General features: G+C 40.5%; 1 protein-coding gene across 19 annotated transcripts in view; it reads right to left on the bottom strand.

The window, feature by feature from the left end:
• The window catches only part of ZMYM2 (zinc finger MYM-type containing 2), an 88,467-nt gene that overhangs the window by 11,945 nt on the left and 49,908 nt on the right, over positions 1 to 26,614 (bottom strand). For 5 of the 19 annotated variants that reach the window (XM_060128843.1, XM_060128844.1, XM_060128841.1 and 2 more), the window contains 11 exons: positions 24,783 to 24,933; positions 24,201 to 24,316; positions 21,383 to 21,499; positions 19,340 to 19,490; positions 16,908 to 17,080; positions 9,650 to 9,815; positions 8,965 to 8,999; positions 3,731 to 3,860; positions 2,665 to 2,780; positions 1,892 to 2,060; positions 553 to 678 (listed from right to left, as the gene is read on the bottom strand). In XM_060128843.1, the coding sequence (XP_059984826.1) occupies positions 553 to 678; positions 1,892 to 2,060; positions 2,665 to 2,780; positions 3,731 to 3,860; positions 8,965 to 8,999; positions 9,650 to 9,815; positions 16,908 to 17,080; positions 19,340 to 19,490; positions 21,383 to 21,499; positions 24,201 to 24,316; positions 24,783 to 24,933 (1,450 nt within the window). Of the gene's footprint in view, positions 1 to 552; positions 679 to 1,891; positions 2,061 to 2,664; positions 2,781 to 3,730; positions 3,861 to 8,964; positions 9,000 to 9,649; positions 9,816 to 14,551; positions 14,623 to 16,907; positions 17,081 to 19,339; positions 19,491 to 20,988; positions 21,500 to 23,429; positions 23,518 to 24,200; positions 24,339 to 24,782; positions 24,934 to 25,210; positions 25,248 to 25,592; positions 25,956 to 26,614 lie in introns of those variants that run through there. The other 14 variants (XR_009536686.1, XM_060128848.1, XM_060128849.1 and 11 more) reach the window with 12 other exon arrangements.

Below are 26,614 nucleotides of genomic sequence, written 5' to 3'. Positions count from 1 at the left end.
TATTCAATATGCTTATTGGCCATCGATAAAGAAAATAAACAATGAAAAACAGAACACATTTCTTTTACAACAAAAGACCTGAAAATATTTGTTTCCCTTTGAAGGTTAACTTAATTTTCAAAACGATTTTAAGAAAAATACTATCAATATTTTATTTAAATAAAAAGACACCAACACTTCTATATGTGTAAAAGTTTCTATAATAAATTAGTTTTAAGAAAGTTTCTTTTTAAGGCTCTGGGAAATTCCTTTTAAGTTCTGTAAAAGTTTCTATAATATGTATCTGTAAAAGTTTCTATAATAAATCAGTTTTAAGAAAGTTTCCTTTTAAGGCTCTGGGAAATTCCTTTTAAGTTCCTACAATTCAATATATGTTTCAGTTTGGAAGTTAACTGCTGAGTTTTATCTGGGTAAAAAAGAAAAGACCAATAATAACAGTACAGGCAATGACATGAACATTAGATTGTTAATGATCATAACCACGATTTTGACACCATAACTAAAGTGCAGAACCACACTTCCACTGAAAGAATAAAACAGAATTTCTATTACCTCTGGGGAAATCTATTTCAATGTCCAAATCTGGTTCATATGGTACATCAGGCATGTTGGACTCTGTCTCTGGGTCAGAGTTCTTCAAGAGATCTGAACCAATTATGTCCGTTTCAATAATTACACCTGTAATCAAGCCATAATATCATCAGAAATCAAAATAGAAAACTGCAACAGTACCTACACATAATCTGGCAAAAGCCATTTAATTGTAAATGCAAGATAGGAATACTTATATTAACATGTACAAAACGAAAAAGCACGCAGCTACCTTGAAATGTAAGCTACTATAAACTCTGTATTAGATAATCATGAATACACAAAAAGTTTCAATCTTGTAAGTTTTGACTGCCCCTCTACAAAGTTAAAAAGCATGCTTTAATAGTAAAACAACTCTGTAGAGTGTTTCTAAGAGCAATCTCTTGTCAAAAATAAACTTACGAGCATGTGTAACTAATTTTCAACATTCTTTTTGAATTGTGACCTAGGTTTTCACATCATTCAATATAGGCTTAGTCACAACTGGCTTCTAACGTTTTGATTGGTTGCTTTAAACACATTCGTACTGCAACCCAGTGAAAAAAGACATTTTATTGAGTTCAGGGTAGTGGTGGGAAACAGAGACACATGCATACACAATGGAAACAAAAGTTTCACAAAACAATACCCTTTCTAGGAGGGATTCATGCTGACATATTTTTTCCGTTTCTTTCTTTCTTTAAAAACAAAAAACAAAAAACCCAGAAAACACTGGTTGCAACCCACTAAATCCATTTCCCACTCCCTAACCGAGTGCTTGCCCAGCACTGTCCCTGTGCGACGCCCTGTGCTCTGGGTGAGGGGAGCAGGAAGCTCAGGGCAGCCCCGGAGGGCTGAGGCAGGAGAAGCATTCCCAGACACATGTCCTGCTACACCGCTTGGCAAGCACTGCCCTAGTAGAAGTTAAGACAACGCTGGCTTAGATAATGCAACTTACTTTCTTAGCATAAATCAATAAAACAAAATTGGGGATAACCATCATAAAATAAGAGTTTGAGTTATAAAAGCCTACTGCAACTTAGTTTTTTGTGTCTGAGCTCGTCCACTGAAACAAGAATAACTTAGAGTCGATTTTACAAGTTAAATCCTGTTAGCAATTAAAACAGGGACCGTACAAGTTCCTGGGCTCGACGTCAGGGAGCACCTGCTAGATACAGTGCGGGCCTCATAACCCGAAATCCACTTGTGCTGCAGCGTGCCCACACCCGCTCAGGCTGAAGCACAGCGACAGCCGGCCTCGCTCTAACAGCAGCCCCCCAACCCCGATGTCGTCCCCCCCCCCCAGCAGCGGGGGACTCACTGTGGATGTCGGTGCCCTCTGCCTTCCCCTCGTCCTCAGCCATGTCGGTCACTGTCAGCAGCTCTGTGCCCAGGGGATCTGAAGAAACTGTGCTTTTGAGCTCCTCGGCTGCCGCAGGGATCTTCTCACTGCTGTCCGAGGGGACGGGCAGAAACACGGGGACTGGCACCTAAGTAACCAAAGGACTTACTCTCAGGCTCACTTAACATTACAAGGTATTTTTCCAAATTAAAAATCACTCTGACACATGATCTACTTCATAATGCTGCACTGGTCAGAAGTTTTGGGAAGAACACGTATGTTAAGTATCACAAAGAAAGCCCCGAATACAAGCAGCTACTTTTTGAAGTAACAAGTAATTTTTGAGGCATTTCTGTCACCAGGGGACTACAGTACAGTAGGCCAGCCCTGACACAGTGTCCCCAGCACTGCAGGGGATGACATTTATATGCGCCTCCATTCCATGTATCAGTTGTAAACCTTACGGTTCACAAATCTTTCTTTCTAAAATGAACACAAATATGTTTACACAGTATGTGTAAAGCAGGTGCAGACATTGGCTGAACTTCACTCTCAAGGACGAGCACTTACCTGATCACACACACAGCAACCCCTGGCAAAGCCTCAACCAGACCCAAGTGAACTGCTGATGAAAAGCCAAGCCTCCACCCTCTGTCCCACCAGTGTCACTGAAGCAGTCACCGCCAACCCACTGCTGCCCCGCCTGCACCTGAGAGATCTCAGGAGGAAGGGGAGCTGAAAGTCTGACTTACGGGCACAGGAACGGTCGTGGGCACAGGGATGCTCTGGCTGTACATGTGCATGGGCACCGGCACGTACACGGGCACCGGGATGGGCACCGGGACATACTCTGTCCTCCACTCACCATCTGGGGGCACAGAACGTGTTCAAGGAGCAACGTCAACCATGACCACCACTTAAACACAGCTGCTCAGTCAAAGTAATTTGGTAACAAAGAAAAATTTAAGTGCCTCAGTACCCATTTAAAAGAAGTTCCCAGTTTTCACAAAATTAGGTAAGTTAAAAACAACAGGGACTTCCCTGGCAGTCCGACGGTTAAGACTCCATGCTTCCAGTGCAGGGGGCACAGGTTCCATCCCTGGTCAGGGAACTAAGATCCCACATGCCACGTGGCGTGGCCGAAAACAAACAAACAAAAAAACCAAAAACAACAAAACTGAATGCAGTAGCTGTCCTAAGTTATAGAGAACACAAACAGAATTTAGACTTTTTTTTTTTTTGGCCACGTGGCACGTGGGGATCCGACCAGGGATGGAACCTGCACTCCCTGCAGTGGAAGAGCAGAGTCTTAACCACTGGACCATCAGGGAAGTCCCTAGACTTTTTCTAAAATAGAAAAAAAAAATCTTTTAAAGTATTATATGGTCCCAGACACTCTCACACCCCCACAAAAAGGTTTACTTAATCAAACAATCAGAATGCAACTAACGTTTAAATTTGATGAAAATACATATCTGAATGATTTCAACTCATTCTGACAAGGAAACAATAGTTATGGTTATAGACCACACTCAAAGAGATGGTTTTCTCAGAAGAGCACTGTAACTTTAGTGGGTCTTGGCCCCCAAGGAAATTTTTGATACAGCATTTTATCACTGGTGACATAACTTGCAGGCCTTTGTTAGAGACTGATCTTTATTAATGATCTTAAATGACATGCTGTATTCTGAAGGCATGTCTAAAACCAGATAAGCAAAATCAACAGAAAGTGACAAAGTGACCCAACAAATCTATTCTGCAGCCCATTATTTGAGAAAAGCATGGATTTCACTCAGCGAGGGTCAGGATGCGAGTCACCTGTCTGACAGGACTTGCTCTGCATGTGGGGTTTGCAGTAAGTTGCCTTCGTCATGGTCAAAGGTTTGCACAGAACTGCCTTGTTCTTCATCTCCTTGTTGGGGGTTGGAGAAGGGGGTGGTGCTGAGCCCTACCGAGAAACAAAGAGAAACATTTTTATTTCTGCCTCTAATTTTTATTACTTTATGCTGTTGTTAATATCTGGTTTCTAGGTCCAGCGGGGGGAACACACAAAAGTGGAAGAATATAATCAATTTATGCTGTTTCTACTATGTCTACCAAAGTCTTAATCTGGAAGGATCAACATGAATCTATCCCAACTATAGGAAAAGCAGTAGTAATCGTTCATTCTACAGATCTGTTTTTCGAAGGATACCACAGCGTACTTTTTAATATAACATAAAAGACAAGTCTCACTCTTAAATAAAAAAGCAAGGTTGTTAACCTGAATTTTGAAAATAATTAGACTGTTATTATGGCTTTCTGATACTCTCTCTCTACTGCATAAACTGCTTATACGTGGTGCTAAATTTGAAAAGAAAAATGATGAAAATTATTACCAAAAATGTTATCAAACTTTGTTTCCTCTGTCCCAACCACTGCAATTTTAGGAACGTCTCCTCTCGATACAGATGTTTCAGCCTGTGCACCACAGTACCGTTGACACCACAGAAACACACACACACGCTGTAAAGCAAGCTGCAGCTCTGTGCCTAGGAGGCGACATGAAGGTGCTGTGCACACCACCGATCGCTACGGGGAAAGGGACACAATTCAGAGTTCCTGGTTTTCGGGTGCCAAGCGCACAGTTCCTGCGGACACGGACCTCACTCCGAAAACGGACCTCACTCCGAAAACGCACTCCGCACGCGGCGTACGGCGCCCCGCCCCTCCCCGCGCACGCATGCGCCGTAGGCGGAGCCCGTGGCCGGGAAAGCGAGAGGGCCTCGCCGCCGTCCCGGCGCTGCGCAGCGCAGGGGAACCCAGGACTCATCAGAAACGAAGCCCGCATGGTCTCCCGGCGCTTCGCTAGGGCCCATCCCGGCCCCGAGGCAGGACCCCAGGACAGTATCTCAGCCGGGGTCAGCGGACAACTCGGGGGGTCTCGGACCGTCTTCCAGCAGCCATTCTGCGGCTTTGCTCTGCCACCTTGTCCGGTCTCCCCGCTGGGCTTAGCCACCTTTTCTGCCACAACCACCTCCACTCATCTGTGTGCGATGCGCACCATGTTTTCAACGCTCCTCTTTTTATTTTCTGTAACACCTTCAAAGACGGACATTTTCCACGCAGTCTCATCAAACATCTTCCAACGCCACTCATTTCCCAAGCGGCCTCCTGATGCTGCGCCCGGCGGGGCCCGTCCCCGGCATCCTCGCTGCAACTGGGCCCTGAAAGCCCAGTGCGCCCTGCTGGGGCTGGGGAAGGGGGAGGGGGAGGGGTACTCAGCGTCTGGGGGTGGTTTCTGAGTCCTCCACTGCAATGGATAACATCCGATAATCAAAACCCGAAGGCTCAAGGTTTTCATTCTGGAGGCCGAGTTCAACTTGTAGGATGATGCAGCTGCGAAACCAACCCCAGAATATTTCGGACACCACCCCTGCTTCTTCTGTCCCACCCCACATACGGGCACACGGGCTAGGTTCCCCTCTAAGTGCTCGTGGTCTGGGGCTCTACGCACCAGAGGGCTGCACTTGGTCACCCTTGGCCTTGGCCCAAGAGCAAGGACACAGAGTTTCAGAAGGATTCAAGTCAGGGCTTCGAGACCACTTGCATTCGGTAGGTTCGTTTTACCAATGACCTTGCAAAAACTAGCCAACCTGCATCTTCCTGCGTAACCCCCAGCAGCCCCATCTGCAGAGCCCAGACCTGCAGAACCCACCGGGGCCTGCAAGACCCACATTTTTCACATGTGAGTGGGCCAGCACCAGCACAAAGAGGCCACCCTTTCCCTGATCCCGGTGACAGGCTGTGAGCTGACAGTCTCACCACACTGCTGGTCACTGTGCTGTGTTGTAATCAGTCATAAGCTCACGAATCCACAAATTCAGTCAACATACCATCTTTCCCACAGCTTTCCCACGCACTAGTTTACCTTAGCCCTACAGACGCTGGATTTCTTATCCCTCTTTATAGATGAACCATATCGTTCGTTCATCCACGAAACTGAACTCACATGGGTCCCCCAGTCAGACACACAGCACTTTCCGGTGCTTAACCCAGCAGCAAAATCACCAGCACAAAGCACAAAATAGGAAAAACTGGCAGTCGCCAGACCGTGAAGAGGACACTTGCTTACAGCACAAGCTGAGAGGAGATGGCCAAGCAGCCCCGGGGCCCACACCCCTGGACACTCACGGTCTGCACGTGACCTCGACAGCTACTGGGCACTGATTCAGGGGTGACAGACACATCTTAGAGAGCAGGCCAATTCACAAACGTGAAAGGGTACTAATAAAAAACGGTGCACGGTGGATCTCTCATAAGTTTCAAGTCATGCTCATGGCCAAGGGGGCTGGTCCCGTGTGAGCTCATTCTACGCTGACCAGGATTTCCAACCCCGTGCCACGGAGGCTGGTCTGACGGCACCGCCGTGCAACATCAGGCAAGTCACTGGGTCTCCTGAGCCTCAAGTTCCTCAACTGTAAAGCGGGAGGAACAGTTAACACCAGCTATTGAGTGTCTACTACACACCAAACCTAGGGAAGTTGGGTCTGGACTGGGAAATACTCTAGAACCCCCTTATGAACCAGGGGTCAAAGTCACAGACATCCTAGGTTACTCGTCATTCTGCCGACAGGGCACCATGTCGACTAAACTATGCCACCTGGTAAAAACCGACACTTGATACTGCTTCTTACTTTTCTGTTGGTCAACAGGCAGGATCTATACCTACTGATAATAAATTCTGAAGAAGGACCACAAATAATGAAAATTATAATAACGAAAGCCACCACACCTCTTGAGTATTTGCTATATGGCCAGGGACTATAAGCTATAGACAATGTCTATGTCCCCCTAAAATTCACACTCAGATCTAATCCCCAAGGGGATGTCATGTGAAGGTGTGACCCTTAGGTGGTGATTCGGTCATGAGAGCAGAGCCCTTGTGAATGGGATCAGTGCCCCTCATAGAAGAGACCCCAAAAACCCCTCCCCCACGTGAGGACATGCGACAAGACGGCCGTCTGGGAACCAGGAAGCAGGCCCTCAATGGACACCAGGTCTGCTGGAGCCATGATCTCAGACTTCCAGCCTCCAGAACTCCGAGAAATACCTTCTGTTGTTTGTAAGCTGCCTCACTTATGGCATCCTGTTATACAATATATAGTAGCTCAAACGGACTAGGACACTATGCAAAGCACCAAAGTCACACACCTGATGAAATGAATTCTTTAACCCTCTCAGCACAAGGGGTAGCAGGTGTTTTCTCACTCCCATTTTACAGATGAGGAAACTGAGGCTCAGAAGCTGTACAGCCCAGTGGAGGTGACAGAGAAGAGTTCTAAAGTCAGGGTTCAAGTGGCTTCCCCGATGCAGGCCCTATGTCTCCAACACCACACACCCTGCCCCATGGGTTAGCGCTCTTGGTGACGACCCCGACGAGGTTCTGTCTTCATGCCCACATTACAGATAAGGCGAAAGTCACACAAAGAACCGTAAAGTGACTTGCCCCAAACTCTACAGCTGAGCTCTCATCCAAGGACAAGGTGGGAGGGGCTCTACGTGACAGGAGGTGATGGCTGCAAAGGCCCATCCTTCCATCCGTCCCATGAGGTGGCCTCAGTGCTGCTGCAGGAGAAGAGTACCTGCTTCTGTGCGGGCGGAAGGGTGTCTTGAAGCCTTGGTCAAAGCTTTGAAACAAGGTTGGGAGTTGCCTTACGGCTGCATGCAGATACCAAACAGGGAGTGATCATCTTTACACTCCTCAGCATGGATCAAGTGCCTGGTTAGAATCTGACAATTCAGCTGAATACTCCTGAATTATCTGACTTAAAAATATATTACCACAAGGGCAGAACAGATAGCGGAGGAAAGCAAAGGAAAAAGCACTCTTAACTTGTCTAGGATTCTAACTATTAACATCAAAACCAAAAACTGGGAATTCCCTGGTAGTACAGTGGTTAGGACTCTGCACTTCCATTCCATTTGATCCCTGCGTGGGGGAACTAAGATCCCGCCAAAAACAAACACTGAATGGAATAATATAAAAACACCAATCTTTCATCTACATCAGAGATCCTAAACTGTGGTTACATGTTAAAATCACCTAAAGAACTTTTCAAAACTACAGAAGTTCTGAGTTGGAGCCTAGGTATTCGAAAGGTTTTGGAAACTCCCCAGGTAATTCCAATCTGTAGCCAGAGCTGGTTAACTCCTTCTGCCCAGGAACACACGAGCAGAGGCTCACCATGATGCTGGTAAATGGCTCCCACAGAAGCCCCTGGCTCAGGGCGGCTCCTGCAGGCGGGCACAAGAGGGCCGCCCGCTGCTCAGTGCAAGGCTCCTTTTATGCAGAAACGGCCACTCTCAGCCCACAAGAGCCTTGAAATGCTAATGTAAAAGCAGAATCTGATGCATTACACCAAGAGAAAGAAAAACACTACAGAAAAAAAGAAAAAGAAAACAGAAAAAAACCCAGGAGAAAGCATATGGAAGGACTCCTCAAGTTTACAAACTCCCAGGGCCTTGCCCCTAGGACAGCTCTCCAGACATGTCTGAGGGGCATCCGCCTAGCCCGGCCTGCCTCCCGCTTCCCAGGATCCCCCTCAGGTCCCTCCAAGTTCGGCCCCAGTGAACAGTTTGGCCAAACATGCACGCCTCTGGACATTATTATTCCTCCGACTTTTCATCGTCTACTGGCAACCTTCTACTCAGCTGTTCAGAAGTTTTGTCACAGCTGCCAGGACCGCATACACTCAACCATTTCAAATGCACCATTGCTACTGCCCTAAAGATGCAGCTGGGATGAGCGCTTCAACGCAAATATTTATATGTCTATCTCGCCCAATGTGGGTAAAGGCCACAATTAATTCACCTTTATATTCCTTAGCAGGTAGAAAAGGACCTGTTTTTATATCGGGTAACTTAGCACAATATGAATGCTTCAACTGTCTCAACAGAGGAAAGTAAAAAAATCTTTTATTATTACAATCAGATTAAAATGGACTAATTACTTTTTCTCCCCACATGATGAAAGTCAGTATTTAGCACTTTACCTATTAAGCAATACTTACTGTCATTTTGGTTCGGGACGTCTGACAACCCTGATCTAAAAACAAACAAATTTAAAATAAGACAAATATCACTTTCTTCAGGATTTTCTAAATCCATATCTCTCATTAATTTTTATTGATTTTTAAAATAGTTACTGAAGAAAATATATTTTAAGTTCTTTCAAATAAAGAATATGAGATCTGAGAGCTGAAATACAGAGATAAGTAGTGGAATTAACTCTCTCCCCATTTTGTCCCCTCAGAAAGTATACACTGCTTTGGGAGCAATACTATGTTCTTAGATTTAACTCAATTATTAATTAAGTCTAAAGGGTTTTCTTTGTTTCTCCTACCTACCCCCAGCACATACAATTTGCTAAAAATAGTTTTCATTTAAAATTGCAAGTGACACATGATAGGCAGATCAACCTTTTTACAATTTTTGTTATAATTCTGTTTAGCTGCTCTCTACCCCCAAGTAGACTCTATTTTTTTCAACTAGCATTACATTTTTAAGAGAATAAAATAAAAAGCAGTACATCTACAGAAACATCACTGAAGGCACTTCCACCCAGGGAAACTACGGAAGTTGCTATTAAACTATCTCTGAAATTAACTGCTTATTATCATTACCTTGAATCCAGATCTCTGAAACTAAAAACTGCTTTACACGTTTTTCAAGTTACTAACCTAAACGATCACATACCATAATGTAAGTTTTCAGGTCCTTTCTGGGTTGTCATGTTGGGCTCGTTCTGCTGACAGTAGAAACGCAACAAGCAGTGCTGGTCGCAGAAATGTTTCATCTCCCCTCGCCACTGCACCCTCTCCCTCAGGGTGCCTTGAGATTTACAGCAGTCACACCTTGCAGCCTTGACGACAAAAGGAAGGTGTCAGACATCTCCCACGGCAAGGTTTAAAAAGTCCGACATGTATTTTACAAGATTTCTAGACATTTCAATGACTGTTGTCAAATGTGATAAAACAATGTCAGATAAAGAAAAAATAAAATTGTATCATAAACATACAGTAAAATCCACAAAAGTTTAAAAAGTAGCAATTTACCTAATTGTCAAAATCCCTTTCTATACTTACCAGAAGTCAAAGACCAGCATTACAAAGATAGGCTATAACCAAAAAAACTGAACAGTGGTAGTAGACCAAATTGGCACAACGTTTTTTTAAGATTTTTTTTTGATATGGACCATTTTTAAAGTATTTATTAAATTTGTTACAATACTGCTTCTGTTTTATGTTTTGGTTTTTTGGCCCAAGGTATGTGGGATCTCAGTTCCCTGACCAGGGATCGAACCCGCACCCCCTGGATTGGAAGGCAAAGTCTTAACCACTGGACCACCAGGGAAGTCACGGTACAATGCATTTTAATATTACAAAATAATTTTGAGAGCCATAATGATATACTGGTCGAAGTCTCCCACAATTATACTACACTGAAAATCTCTGATTAATGAATAGATTTCCCAGGTTAAACTGAGCTCATAATGGACCCATTTATACAACTGTACAGACCAGAATAATTTTGAAACCAGCTCTTATGCTGAGAAAATCATGGATGTTAATTTGAAATGTTTTGTTTCAGTAGTTTAATATAATAAATTTGAAGGGCATTAATACTGGTTATTTTTTTAATTTATTTTTCGCTGCACTGGGTCTTTGCTGTTGCACAGGGGCTTTCTCTAGTTGCGGTGGCTTCTCTTCTTGCGGAGCACGGGCTCTAGGTGCGTGGGCTTCAGCAGCTGTGGCTCACAGGTTCTAGAGCGCAGGCTCCAGCAGTTGCGGCACATGGGCTTAGTTGCTCCGCGGCATGTGGGATCTTCCCGGACCAGGGCTCGAATCCGTGTCCCCTGCGCCCTGGCAGGCGGATTCTTAACCACCGCGCCACCAGGGAAGCCCCAATACTGTTTTAATGACAAGAACTTCAAGTTCATGTCTTAGAACACTCAGTATTTAATTAATTAAAAAACAATTATATTTTAAGATCACAAATGTGAACTACACCTAGGAAAACAATCAGCCCTAACTAGTCTACAACTTAATATGCAAAATAAAACCAACTAAAATTCATACATAAAAAGTTATACTTTATGATGGCGAATCAATTAATCTAGGGACAGATTTTTGAGAGATTCCATTTTACCTAGATTTTGCCCATTTTCACTAATTCTTAACATCTTGATCAACGAGTAGGCCAAAAGGTATAACAATCAATTTCAAATATAGTACCTTTCATAATTAAGTTTTGGTTTTTTTTTTTTTTTTGAGGTATGCAGGCCTCTCACTGTTGTGGCCTCTCCCGTTGCGGAGCACAGGCTCTGTACGCGCAGGCTCAGCGGCCATGGCTCACGGTCCCAGCCGCTCCGCGGCATGTGGGATCTTCCCAGACCGGGACACGAACCCGTGTCCCCTGCATTGGCAGGCGGACTCTCAACCACTGCGCCACCAGGGAAGCCCCATAATTAAGTTTTTAATCTACTTACAGTAGAAATAAATTACTGCAATTTTTAAAATTGCCCTTTAGTTTAGCCACCAACTTAGAAGTTTTGACAAAGCAGTAAATATTAAGTACTTGATAGCTGGTAACAATCACAGCTGTAGCTTTCCCTCACTGCTCTAATCACCTAGACTTTTATACTGCGGGTTTGGAAACCACTCACTTTATTTTTTTTTATTATTATTATTTTTTTTTTTGCGGTATGCGGGCCTCTCACTGCTGTGGCCTCTCCCGTTGCAGAGCGCAGGCTCAGCGGCCATGGCTCACGGGCCCAGCCACTCCGCGGCATATGGGATCCTCCCGGACCGGGGCACGAACCTGTGTCCCCTGCATCAGCAGGCGGACTCTCAACCACGGCGCCACCAGGGAAGCCCGAAACCACTCACTTTATGTCTCCACAGGAGTCCCATGAATCAACACTACAACAAATTCCTGGCTGGCACATGAACAAAGGGCTGTGTGGGTAAACAGGCCTTATGTAACAGACATACCCACCCAGGGGTAGAACACAGGCTCTTTATTTCTCCAGGTCAGGGATTTCTCCTGCCAAATAAATGTTAAACCAATGAAGAAGATTTGCAGTATAAATTATGACTATTAAGTGATGCCAATATCGCATCTCTTGTCCAAAAACTTGTGAGCTTAAATGTTATACTGCTGGTAATATAACATAGTAATCTCAGTAACATTAGCACTCACTATCAACCAGGTCCTAGTTTACTCAATAGTAAAAAGAAGTCCCTATATAAAACTCTCACCAGCAAAGACTGTTCTTTAAAATAATCATTGAAGTGCTCCAGGTTTCCGGGATTTTTTCCTTTTTATACTTTATACTCAAAGAAAAGCCAAAGCACCACAGGAGAAACTGAGTCTAAACAGTCAAGAACACAGCAAAAGTGAAGATGAGAACCTGAAAACAAAAGCCAGGCTGCCCTCTCCATTCCACAAGCCTCACAACAGGGCGGGGAAGCTCAAGTCCCAATACAGTAAGTGACTTCTTAGGGCCAAATACCAAAGTGCAGAGGTAGGATTCAAAGCAGACAGTCCAAGTCAAAACCAAAGCTTTATTTAGTGCACCAAGTTACAAAGACAATGGAAAAACAAATGAGTTAATATGAATAAATAGAAATAAAAATCCTAACATGTAAAATGCTGCAAGAAAGTTCTCAGTGTAACATCTAAAACCCAAATCAATTTGTATACAATTTGTATTTGTATAAAAAGTACTGTGCTGACTCTTTGTATATGGTAATATTTCCACTTACACAATAATTTAATAGGCCTAGAGCCTACAACCAAGCACATTCGACCCAAAGAATCTGAACAATAAAATCGCTTCATTATTTTATAATTATAGACATTTGGAATTCTGTCCTAACAACACTTTAAGCTCCTTTCTTCCAGGAAGTTCAAAACAAATTTAGACGATTTCAATTAAAAAAAAAAAAAGGAGCAAGATTAGTGCTAATTTACAAATGGCAACAAAATATGTATGTATTTTTTCAGGAAAAAGGATAATAATAGAACTCAATACTAATTCAAGCTTAATACCATAATCAAAATTTTAGAGGTTGTGAACCTCTTGTTTTTTGGCTTGTTTTCTCCTTTTGCAGCCACTCATACAAACTCCTGGTAAAATGTCTGGAACCATGCTAAATGGAAAATCTCATTAATGCCCATCATTTGTTACCGACACCAACACCACTACCTCCTACTCACGAGATGGGACTCTTAGGAAAGCGTAACATTCCTACAGCGTAAGAACACACGTTTCTGGTTTAACAAACACTTCGTGGTTTTCCTGTCACTGTGAAAAATCAAGGGTTGTGTATTATTTTGAGGAGGAAAAAAGAAAAAGTTACTGATTCAAACAATCTAAATAATAGGCAGGTACTAACGAAACTCAATTCAAAAACCTTAATCCAACTGCTCAGCTAATCCAGGAGCCTCCTCTGCAGTAACTGAGGAAGGTCATTGGACCTACACTGACACAGCCCCTTACCTGTCTTGGACAGTCTGGGTTGATGTATACACATCCTTGTAACCTTCCACCCTCTTGTTGCCCACTTCCCCAATCAGACCTAATTTTGCAAGGGGGAACCACGAACAAAATGAAACAGGGGATTTTATAGTCATTTATTTAAAAAAAGAATGCAGTAATAAAAGATTGGGCACTGGATACTATGCAAAGCATTCGAGTGATAAGAATTCTTCTGTTACCCAAAGGTACATTTAAAGCGAGAATATTAGGTATTTCCTTTAGAAACTTAATGTCAAAAACAATGAATGATTTTCTAAAATCAATATTTCTGGCAGTTTATAGACAAAAAAGAAAAACATAGAAGCCCCAAAATATTTTCCATTCAGGTATCCTTTTATGAATAAGGCTTATTAAAATGTAAGTATTAATTTGATTACAGCCCAGTCATGCTGTTCGACTGCTGGGGCATTTGCACTGAAGAATTTAACACTGTCACCCTTCACTACTGGTTTTTAAGGCAAATCGAAGCCTATATTAGGGCTTCTCTGGTGGTGCAGTGGTTAAGAGTCTGCCTGCCAATGCAGGAGACACGGGTTCGAGCCCTGGTCCGGGAAGATCCCACATGCCACGGAGCAGCTAAGCCCATGTACCCCAACTGCTGAGCCTGCGCTCTAGAGCCCGTGAGCCACAACTACTGAGCCCACGTGCCTCAACTACTGAGCCCACGTGCCACAACTACTGAAGCCCGTGCGCCTAGAGTCCATGCTCCACAACAAGAGAAGCCACTGCAATGAGAAACCCGCACGCACTGCAACGAAGAGTAGCCCCTGCTCGCCGCACCTAGAGAAAGCCTGCGCGCAGCAATGAAGACCCAACGCAGCCAAAAATAATTTTTTTTAAAAAAGCCTGTATTAAAAAACTGTAATTTGAAGAAAGTTTAAGAAAAGCTTATTAGTTCTATTAAGAAGTACTATGAAAGTATTCTTGGGAAACAGTGGGACTTCTGAATTATCTTCACTGTATGTCAAACATGTAGCTTTTATTGTATTACAATACTAAATCCTTTTTCTCCAAAAAATTTAAACTTATAGAAATGAAAAGAACTATCCTCCCACCTGGTTTCACATTATGCCTGGAAACATTAACTTTGAGGAAAAGTAAAACCTACTTCCTTCGAAAGAGTTATCTGGGAGAAGAAAAAAACATTAATTTTATTCTCAGCGTTTTTTGGTTGCATGATTTCAATGGCTTTTGTATTCTAATTTTGAAGAGACAGTATTTAACCTCTATTTTAAATCCAAAAGCAAACCATTTTATAGGCCTGAAAACACAGATGATTCAAAATGTCTTGTCAAATTAAACAAACATAGGTGTAAATATTTTTAATTTTAAAAATATAATATCAAATACTTAAATTTAAACAAACAAAAATGTAAAGCTCTCGAGACTCTAGGTAAATACAGCGTGTGCTCCTCTGTGGCGGCATCAGCTGGGCTGGCTGCTCTCGTTGTAAACATTCCTTGATGAGGCACTTTTTATAGATTATGGGTCACATTTTCTAATGAACTAAAATCTAAAATTCTGAGTTCTTAAATTTAAAAAGTGGAAGGGGAAAGAAGGTCAGGAAAAAAATCATAATTTGGTTGGGACTCAATTTAACACATTTTCAAGATGACCATGTAATGGTAGCAGTGGATAAGGGGACTCATGAGAAATGTCAGAAAAGATGCTACTCAAGCAGAAAGCACAGAACACAGGGATTCTCTGACTCAGCACTGGCTGCCTCCACACAGGGCCCAATTAATTAGGAGGGGCAACTGTTTCCTCATTTTGAAGGTTGTAATCCTATTGATTACATTAAAAATCATCACTGTTGCTTGCTTTACAAATTCCTATCATGTGTCTTTACTCCTCAGATTAGTACAGCTTGTAATAATGCTATTGTATATATTACACAAAGATCTGTGGGGTTTAAAGTAAGACAAGGAATAATAAAAATGTTACATGTATAGAATACTGACATTAAACATAAACAGATAATTGTCACTAGTTATTTAACGAACTTTCTGAAATGCACTGCCTCATTGAAATTTCATCATTGAACTTATAAAAACATTAGCTACAATTACCCTTTAAATAGGAAACTGGAACAAATGGCAACATTAGAATAATTTGGTCTTTTGCCAAAGAACACTTCTTTGCTTCCCAAAAAAGAAAAAAGAGGAAACCAAAAGATTTCTCTCTTTTAATTATAAGTAATATAAAAGAGAACAGGAAGAATCAAAGAAAGAAGCCAAACAGAGAAATACAGCCCACATGCTGTGAACAAAAAACAATATCCTCCAAGAAAGACTATTTGAAAGAACTGAAGTTTTGAGTTCACAATTATACGACTGGACAGAAATCTGTATGATAAACTAATGACAGGGGTTCCTCAGTATCACACGGTAACAACCTCTGTCTCAAACAGCAAAGCAAATGGTGAAAAGGGTGACAGTAAGAACAAAGCGGAGTTTCCACATCTGTGTCCACTAAATACCTGCATCCAAAACCAGTTTCTAAGAATAAAACCTCCTCAACAGTGGAGGAAAAGGTATATTTGTGTGCTAAACTGAAACTGAGCGCTTAGAGCCATCAAAGTAACATTTCCTGAGTGACTTTTCATCTGTCTGTAACAAGGTGCTGCTTCAGACGGAAAGGGACGCAGCCTCCAGTGTGTTAGTATTTGTGCTGTGTGTTTCTAAAATGTGAACCTTAATTCAAGGGCTTAAAGTAGTCAGTAATAACAGTAAAATAGTGAAGTAACTTTAAAAGTGCAGCAAAATCTTAGCCTATAACAACTTGGAAAGTATCCTGCTCCTCTCTTTATTTAAAAAGATGTTTGGGGAAAAAAAAAAAAAAAAAAGATGTTTGGGGACTTCCCTGGTGGCGCGGTAGTTGGGAATCTGCCTGCCAATGCAGGAGACACGGGTTTGAGCCCTGGTCCGGGAAGATCCCACATGCCATGGAGCAACTAAGCCCGTGCACCACAGCTACTGAGCCCACGTGCCACAACTACTGAAGCCCGCACGCCTAGAGCCCATGCTCCGCAACAAGAGAAGCCACCGCAATGAGAAGCCTGTGCACCGTGACAAAGAGTAGCCCCCGCTCGCTGCAAACAGAGAAAGCCCGCGTACAGCAACAATGACCCAACGCAGCCAAATAGATAAATAAATAAATAATTAATGTGTAAAAGAAAAAAAAGATTGAACCCTGTTATAAACTATGGACTTAGGGGAAAAAAATAAACAAAAACACATCCTAAGTATCTAAAACAATTACCTGCCAATGTTCATAATTGATAAAGTACTCATCAAAAACACTTCTATTTAGTAAGATAAATTTTAGATAAATAATCCATTTTGTTGAACTACACTGCTGAAAATACAGATACATCCCAGTTTGGGGGCCCACGGGGCCGGCGGTACTTGCCTTGTAGTACCAGTCCTGGAACCGCCGGCAGCAGTCCTCGCTGCAGAAGTCCCTCACCACGCCGTCCAGCTCCTTCGTCGCACCCTTCTTACACAGCTGAGAGCAGTAGTTGCAAGTCACACACCTCAATCCTAAACGCCTTGCAAAATCCTGTTTGTACAACAGTTTGCAGCCTGAGAAATATAAGGCTTCATTATTAAAACAAAAACTCATTTCTGAGGTAAGAAAGAGTTTACAGGTCAAACAGAGCACTGGCTTTAGAAAGTGTTTATAAATTCACATATACAGTCCTCTCTCTCTCCTGATCAAAACTGTGAAATCTACTGTGATCAACACCAGCCTGTGAAAACTGAAACAGAACATGGAATATTATATTAGATATGGTGTGGGTTCAAATAATTCATGTTCTAAGACTTTCAAGTCTAGTAACACTTCAAAACTGTTGTACCTGCTCTGTGTAAATATAATCCAATATAATCCTGCTTAAGTATCATAAACACACCACAAATGGGCATTTTAGAGAAATGAAAAGTGGAGACTGTTGAGAGGCAATGAGCAAACTTAAAGATACATTCAGCTAAGCAGGCATTTTAGCTCAATTCTCTAGCCTTACCCATCTCTGTCACCCTAAAGGACCTTCAGGGAAGTAAAACTGGTTTAATGACTTGTCCAAAAACAGCATGTTGTTATTCTATTCTTTAATCAAAACACTTCCTTTACCAACTATATAAATGCATTATTTTAACGGTCCTTACATTTAAATTTTATTTATTCCCTATGACATCTCTATAAAGTATTAAATAATCTTCATATGTCTACTCATGCTGTGCACTTAAGAATGACCTTCCACTCTGGTGTTGCTTCCACTTTTGTATCTACCAAAATACTACCCATCCTTTAATAGGGACTGCAACTGTTTCCTATGTAATTTACTTGGCAATTACTTATGAACTGTCCTTATGGCTTCTTTTCTGTTACTCTGAACTATATCTTAAAACATGTTTAATATTTTACCTTTATTAGCTTTATCTTTCTAACTAGGTTTTGATGGTAGTACCAGGTATTACATGTTTTGTTATTTCTGACAGGTTCCAGCAGAGAACTAGGTGCAGTTAGAGAAAGCACAAAATATATTATTAAACAGGAAAAAAATAGACGTCCTTTTTAACCTTTTATTGCCCAGAAAGTCCTTCCAACTGAAAATGATGTTCTTTAATGTCAACTATCTTTTTGTTGCAACTTGTCTTTCACTTTAGTAAGACCCACATAATCCAAATGCTGTGTGCGCTAGCCCTCAGCACTAAGGCACTCTGCTTTGTGAATCACGGCACGAAAGTTCAGGTAAAAGAGCTAAATTAAATCCAGAATCAATGTCTTTAATGCAACATTATGTCACTTTTCATTATAGCTGCAATCTTAACAGTAAACGTGGTTACTTTTCATCTGGGGGACTGAGCCTACATGAATAGGAATGCCTGCTGTGATACAGCAGTACCCTCTTGCAGACACGACCTCAAGTGTGAAATGCTTAATGTAGAAACGGAGGCACTTGTTGAATGGACTAATAATCTTTTGATATCGCTGCCATTCCCTACTGCTTTTAGGATTTTCCAACCTTTTTCTTGCCTCTAACTAGCGGTAGAAATCGATAGAAAAAGTGGATCCAGGAAGAAGGGGAAAAAAAAAAAAACCTGGAAAATAATTGAAGAGGACAGCAGGTAGGAAAGCTGGGAGTCCAGTGCCTGGGGCCAAAGAAAGAGCAGACAGTGAGAGCCGCAGAGCAGAATAGGACATTTGGGGAAAAGTAAAAATAGAAAAAGCCCAAAACCCTTAGCTACAATCCTGGCTCCTATCTCTGGAGAATCAGAATGAGAAACAAACTTCATTTTTCTAATCTGCCGCCTGGCACCAAAGCAGCAAAAAGTATAAATGAGAGGAAAGAGAATTCCTGAATGTACTATTACAAAAGCCAGTGTCTCCCTGGCATCCCAAATTGAAAACCTAAAAGTCTTTTCTGCCTGTAGTAATGCCTCGTGTGATGTTCCTTCTGGTATACTGAATACCTTTGTAGACTAGGCAGTAAACAGGCAGGGAATGAAGCCAATGGAAAATAATTCTAATCCACTTGGAAAATCAACTTTCAGATCACAATCTGTCTGTTTAGAAATAACGTGGTATGATAATGCTTTTAGTTTATTCTCAAAACTTCCTTGTAATGGAAAAACATGTTACCAAATTCTTAGAGATAGAACACCCTGGGGCCCAGAGGTCTATAAATATATATAAAGTAACAGTAGAAAAGCTAACTCAATTTTTTTTTCAGCTATACTAAAACTGTACCACTACTCTGAACATATGTAGTTACATATTTTGGCAAAAAATTAACATTAAATATTAAAGAAAGTTATGAACAACACTGTATATGCACTTGCCTTCACTACAGAAAGGTCTCTTAACTCCAGAGAAATTCACTGTTTCATGAAGAGTCTTCTCCTCTTGGCAGTATTCACAATACGTAACTATGCAGTGCAGCTTCTTATAGTCATCTGAACAAGTTTTGCTGCAGAACTGATGCACTTTGTTCTACATGCACAATGGGAACCTTGGTAAGTATATGACATCCACCTCAAGAACAAGGGTAAGAAATACACAAGCCACTTTTACAGAAACAAAGTTAAATCATTTACCTACTTAATGTTATAATCCCTAGTGACACATTTCCTATAGGCCACAGACACCCAGTTTAACTAATTCACTGCTGCATTTAGACACAGCTCCACAAAATTCAATACCATTAACTACCTTAAAATTACTCAGTGAAAGAAGAAAAGTATAAGTATCACTAAGACAAGATGGCAGTCTGGTGTTGCTAACAGAACTGGAGAAATGGGAAGAAAACAATGGAAGATACAACATGGATAAGCTACAAAAAGATAAGAACTATGACAATCATACCATTTTCACTCAAAAAGAAATATTCTTAAAAAAAAAAAAGAAATATTCTTTGTTGAGTACAGTCAAGCAGACTCGATCGCATTCCTACCACAGCTTAATAGTGACAGACCTACTATGGGTAAAGTATTCCACTGGGGGTCATCACACGGTGTGCGGCCAAGTGTGAGACTGAGTTGGTTCCCTTGAATAGAGCAAGTTTAGTAATTATTTAGTTATTTCTCCTGGCCCCAAATCCACAAGAGCCAGAGCTACTTCTCAAATATCCAGCCGACCAGGAAAGGGCGGCAGCTTTTCTTTTCCCATTTCTCCAGTTCTGTTAGCAACACCAGACTGCCATCTTGTCTTAGTGATACTTATACTTTTATTCTTTCACTGAGTAATTTTAGAGTAGTTAATGGTATTGAATTTTGTGGAGCTATGTCTAAATGCAGCAGTGAATTAGTTAAACTGGATGTCTGTGGCCTATAGGAAATGTATCGCTAAGGATTATAACATTAAGTAGGTAAATGATTTAACTTTGTTTCTGTTTTTTTCAGGGCCTTCAACATCCTTCCTGCTGTGATTTAAAGACGGTAACAGTCTCTAAAACTCATCACTGGGTGCTGACAACAGTCTCAAAGAATGACTGGTTTAAATGCTCTTGAGACAGCACCAAACACAATTACAAAACTAAAAAATTTTCTAGAGACTAAATAATAAAATTTCAGATTTCCGAAGTACTTTAGAAATCATGTAGTCCAGTTCTGGGGATCACCTTCTGCCTAAGACTCAGATACTGAGGGATTTGCCAAGAGCCACTATTAAGTTTGGCTCAAGGGCAGCTGTTGTTAGCACTACATCTTGTACACCATTTATTACATACTCCATGCCCTTGAAAACATGGAAAGAAAGAATAGCCGAAGGTGAACACTGCTCAAGCAGCAGCATCCAGCCAGGGCCACCCTGCCCCATCCTCCTCCCACCCCCATCCATCCATCCATTCATTACTGCCCGCTTACTGAACCAAACATTAATGCTCAGAGTTTCTGCTACGGCAAAAAGACGTGGCAAAGTAAATTAATAAACTGGTGAAGGAAAGAGTGAGGAGAAAGGGAGAATAAAATTTATATTAGGATTCCTTTATTAAAACACAATTATAAAACTTTAAATGACAACATGGTAAACATAAGGCAATGTAAGATACTACAGTTAACAGACAATACTTATAAAGGTGGGGGGTGGGGAAGGAGATGGGAACAACACTGCACAAACAAAAGACACCCCAGGTATGTGGCTAAAATGACGTTCTGTGCACTACTATGAACATAATATATTGTGGATATGACTTCAATAATTTTCTGTTTGACCTAAAAAAAACCAGATCCTTTCTTGGTGCTACTCCCACATAAAAAAAGCAAATAATCCAATCATCACAAAATCGGAAAAACTAAGAAATAGGTTCTCAAATGGAAATGTCATAGTTACTATACCAGACTTTCATTTTAGCACTAGATAACGTACATTAACAAAATAGGACTTGCCTCCCATTCCAGGATTTCTGGCTTTGAACAAAAGGAATTTTTGCAATAGTTGCACTTCAACTGAATATCACTTGGAGCTACAAACTGGCCGTTGGGAGATGACTGCATGCTGAGAGCCTAAAACAAAGCACAAAACACACCGAGTCTGAGGTGGATTTTAGAAGTTTTTTTTTGTGACGACCATCAAATATCAACGACGTCCAGGAAAATAGTACTTATCTTTCTTAAATACTTATTTCCTCAACGTATAAAACTACATTTCTGAATTTTGTCTTTAAAAATACTAGTATGCTAAGTTTGTTTTATGAAATTGAAGTTCATTTTCTACCACATGATTACTACTATTTATTTAAAATAATACGGAAAAGGAAAAAAAATCATAAAGTTCAATTATGATTTCTTCTTTAAGAAAATACAAGCAAATAGTGAGGTCAGTTCACCAAGTTCTGAACTAGTAAATAAACACAAAAGAACCTAGCTCCTAGTTCTGCCTCTAGTAGCTAATTTACTAATGATTTGTTGCATTATTGCCATCATTTTCATTCCAAGTCCATCCGTGAAAATAGCCTTTTTATACTTTTTATACTTGTTTTTAAACAAAGTTGGGGGGGTAAGCTTTACAGACTGGTATTGATGCCAGAAATTTATTTTAGTTTTATTACATTTTTAAGAGTTAAAACGATTTACAGAGTAGAAAAAGATATAAGCATACGTGGGCTTTAAGAGTTTTGTTCTGGGACTTCCCTGGTGGTCCAGTGATCAGGACTCGTGCTTTCACTGCTGATAGCCTGGGTTCAGTCCCTGATCGGGGAGCCAGGCAGCGTGCCCGGCGGGGGGCGGGGGGTGGGGTGGGGGCGCGTGCGGGGAATATGTTCTAACCTGAGTGGTGAGTATGCTGATATTTAATTCTCACTCTCTAATCCATATTACATATAGTCTGTTGAATGTATGAAATAGTACAAAATTTTTCAAGGCAGCAATGGAGGGAGAAAAAAACCTTTATCATTTTAAAACTTCGATAAACATCATGCAACACAATGAGAATTTGTGAAAAGAAAGAAAACACGCATATTTAAGACTGTAACTACCAGGTGAATGAATTATTTAAAAAAATAAAACCCAGCAACAATACCCTTAGTGTTTCCAAAAAACTGAAGTCCGTTAAAGTTAATTATCCTTTTAAAACAAATGAAATGTTATCCTATTATCTTACTATGAAATGGAAAAACATCTAAGGAAGACATAAAACTTCAAGATCTACGGTTTGCTTTAAGATAAAGAAAAAATGCTGCTTTTCTATTTGTCAACTTTGTACTTTCGTGCAGCCACAGTGATGAGGCTGCCCTACAGGCTTATCTTGGACGCATTCCTCCGAAGTAAGAGTCTAAATTGTTTCTTTAAAATATACAATGTACATACACAAATGTTCTTATCAAATGATGGGCAATACAAGTTTCAATTAAATGAAAAAAGTAGTTAAAACATTTTCAATTAACATTTCAGTTTACCCAACATCAAAACGGAAGAAAGTTAAAAATCTGACAAACAGCAAAGACACTGTCCTCCTCTCCCATAATTAATCCTTAGTCCTTAATTTCTATTTTGAGAAGAACCAACAAGTCGAAAGCAATGTTTACCACTCTCAGGACGTATCAGTGGCCACATCCCAACCTCCAAAAGAAAAGTTTAATCTTGAATGTGGTTAATTACCTAAGCTCAGGCAAGGTATAACTATTAACAAAAACAACATTCCCCTGGCTGAATTCAAACTACCTCAATTTAAGGTAGTTAAGAGACCGCATTTTCAATTTAAATCAATTAACTAGAGCACAGTGCCTGCAACACAGTACAACTGTTGGATGAATGAACTCAATCTACCCTGAAATTTCATACACATCAGGTAAACCACTTAACTCATGCTGAACCCCCAACTACTCCACCTCACTGGTCAACCAGCTTACATCTGAACACATACAGCAGTCCTGTCCTGAGACTATCCATACTCCAGCTCTGACAACTATGTCAGAGAGCTCTTCTTTACACTGACCGAAACGGAAAATGTCTCCCCGAAGCTGATCTTGAATGAAACGAAGGCCGACCAGGACAAGTCCAATCTCCAGTCCCACAGCAAGTTTCTAATACATGAAGAAAATGTGCACGCTTGTCACCTCCAGGATAAGTGTACCTACATCCTCCATCCACTTAACATAAAACAGAACCCGTAAAAGTCAGATGCTACTCAAACCATCTGCTAAGAAACAACTGCACGGCAGGCACTGAGCTCAATGACACTATGTGAAAATGAATCAAGAAAAACCTCATTCAACATGGGGCCAGGAAGCTGGGCAGCTAACTTCAGACCAGCAGGAGGAGAGCTGCCTGCTTGCCCAGCAACCCAGCAGCAACCCAGCGATGAGCAGCCCCACCTGGGACGCTGGCCCTCCTCCAGCTACCCCGGGCTCAAATCTCGCCCTCCAGTCTCCAGACTTGCCTGTGGTGCCGCCTCCTCGGCTACTCTGAATCAACTCGATTTTGCTGGCTAGACCACTTACCCTTTTGTTTTAAAGGCTGATAGCTAAAATTTACTTTCCTTCCAAGTCTGTATCATAAATAACAATTAAGAAGTCAGTTTCGAGCACCTGTGCTAAGTAGAGGGCTGGTGAAGCTACCTCTGCTCTGACTCCAGAATCTCTACCCTCCAATTTGACCCTCAACAAAGTATGTAAACATCAGCACATTGAATAAAGATGAAGTATATTGCACCGCTGATTTTCTTTGTGTACTTTATTGGAAGCATTAGGCAAAGTAAATAACAAACCTGGAATTTAGCCACACAACTGGAATTGCAGAAGTTATACAGTTTTCCATCAGGCATTGTGGCTTGATACTGAGGTAAAGAGTTTCGCTTACAAAAATGGCAAATAATTCCCAAACCTAGGAGAGAGAAAGTACATATCTGATTTTTTATAAAATAATCAAAGTTTTTTTAAAAAAAATCTTAATTGACCTCTGAGAATAGTTTAATGAAACTTTATGTAAATATTATTTTATTAATTTCTGAGATTATTTGCACCTTAAAAAAATACTGTCATAAAAGAAGACTCTGATACTATCTCTAAAACATACACAGATACATGAAACGATCTCAGTTTTAGATAATGTTTGGATGGAAAAACAATTTTAGTTAGGAACACAGACTTGGACAGAACTTCACCAATAATTTAAAAATTAAATGATCAAAACCATTAAAGTTTGCACTAAGAAAGTTTAGTGTGGTAATAAAAATAAACCCATTATGCAGTTAAAAGTGAGCATAAAATGAAAGTCAGAGGAGAAAGAGTAGTTAACAAATTATTAATGTTACTGAAGTTTTTTAGCTTTCCAAATACCTGAGACTTACTTTGTGATTTTGCATATTTTGTCTTGTGACTGTTCATGCAAGCAGTTGAACAATAAGGCTCCATATACCCATTAGGACCTATACACTGAGTCATATCAAAAAACCTGCACTGTGTTCGGCAGCCAGTACAAGTGGTCAGTTTTCCATATTTCTAAAATTTGAAACATAAAAAGAAAATTAAAAATTTAACTAGAACAAAATATTGTACTTTTCATTATACTTTTTCTCTCTGCAAAACAATTCTGTTCATCTCTAATCAGGCTTAGTGGGTCAGAAGTCTTCATCTGATGCAAAGTGTTAACTGCAATGCAGCTATATTAGGGTCAAACAAAACCATGATCTAAGCTAAGTCTCCTTCAAAAACAGTGGTTTGCCCTATTAATTAAATAGAATCCTTACATATAAGTAGAAACTGAAGATGTAAGAAAGGCACGGTGTTTTCTGTTCACAGTGATGACACACCTCCTTGTCATGCAACAGAAGAAATTAAATGAACCTACAAAATATAAGTCCTAATAATCAAACAACTACCCTCCTTCAGAGCTGAGCTGCTATTGTCTCAAGCACTCTGACACTTCTCTTAAAACTGATTTAAACACCTTTCTACTACATTTAAAACCTCGTTCAACCAAAATAAAATATTAAAAACTTTAACATTTTTTTAATTTAAAAAATTTTCATTCAATTTTTGGTTATTAAAGTTAATAATTAGTCAATAGGTAATAATAAAGTCAATCGTATCAAAGGTGAATATTGCCAACCCTGATGTAATTCAGAGAATGAGGTAAAACCAAAGGAGGAAAAGGCCAAAGGAGGTGCAGCTTGGAAATTACTAGACAAAAGCAGTATCACTGAAATATAGACAGTCTTACAAAAATACAATTCAGAGGAATTGGTGTGTTTGCATTTAAAAATTAACTTGATAGTCACAATTAGAAATCAAACAAAAGTAAAAGCAAGCCTTTAAGTGCAACTTGTATTTGATTTTTTTCCTGAACTGTAACAGAACTGTCATAATCAGTTAAATCAAATATCACATGTCACGATGCAAAGTAATCGTACAGTCAGTCCTCCGCATTCGTAGACGCAAGGTCATTTTATAGAAGGGACTTGAGCATCCGTCTTTCCACATGATGTTTAGATTACTTCACGCATCTTCGCACCCAACACCACCTAGTACAATATGATGACATAAGAAGTGCTCAACGTTCCATGGATGGATGAATAATAGATGTCAGGGAAGACGACAATCAGGCCAAAAATAACAAAAAAATGAGTAAACTGCATGGATAAATTTCACAAATGTCACAGGATTTGAGAAAATAAAATAAGAAATTGAAGGTAAAAACATTAGCCAAAAACAACATCAACACCAAAAAAAGAAAAAAGAAAAAACCTTCTCAGCATACAATTAATATAAAAGTCATGAGAAAACACAGCTGTTTCCATGCCAGGAATGCGTGTTCTATTCCTAGTGGTTCCTTATTTACTTAAACATCACCCAAAGGAAGCCGTAAGTTTTACTTTTCAAAGTGGAAACCAACTCATTCTTCAAGCTCTGATACGCTCAGAAAAAAAGAAAAGAGAAGAAAAACCAAAAAGAAAAACTTATCAATAGCAAAAGGATACTAACACGGAAAAAATAAGAATAACTGCAAACCTATTAAGTCTGATTATGACTCTCCCAATGTTCAGGACAGTAGAGGAGAAGGCTGTTGTTTTGTTTGGAAGGACAACATGTTTTCCTGGGGCCTAATATAATAATTTAAATTTTATTTATATAGGAAGAGGTATCAAGGAAAACACATCAATAAAACAAAGAAAAATAAAAG

Source organism: Lagenorhynchus albirostris, chromosome 18 (assembly GCF_949774975.1).
Source record: "Lagenorhynchus albirostris chromosome 18, mLagAlb1.1, whole genome shotgun sequence".
NCBI lineage: Eukaryota > Metazoa > Chordata > Mammalia > Artiodactyla > Delphinidae > Lagenorhynchus > Lagenorhynchus albirostris.
The sequence above is the reverse complement of the archived record's forward strand: the minus strand, read 5'-3'. Positions and strand labels throughout refer to the sequence as shown.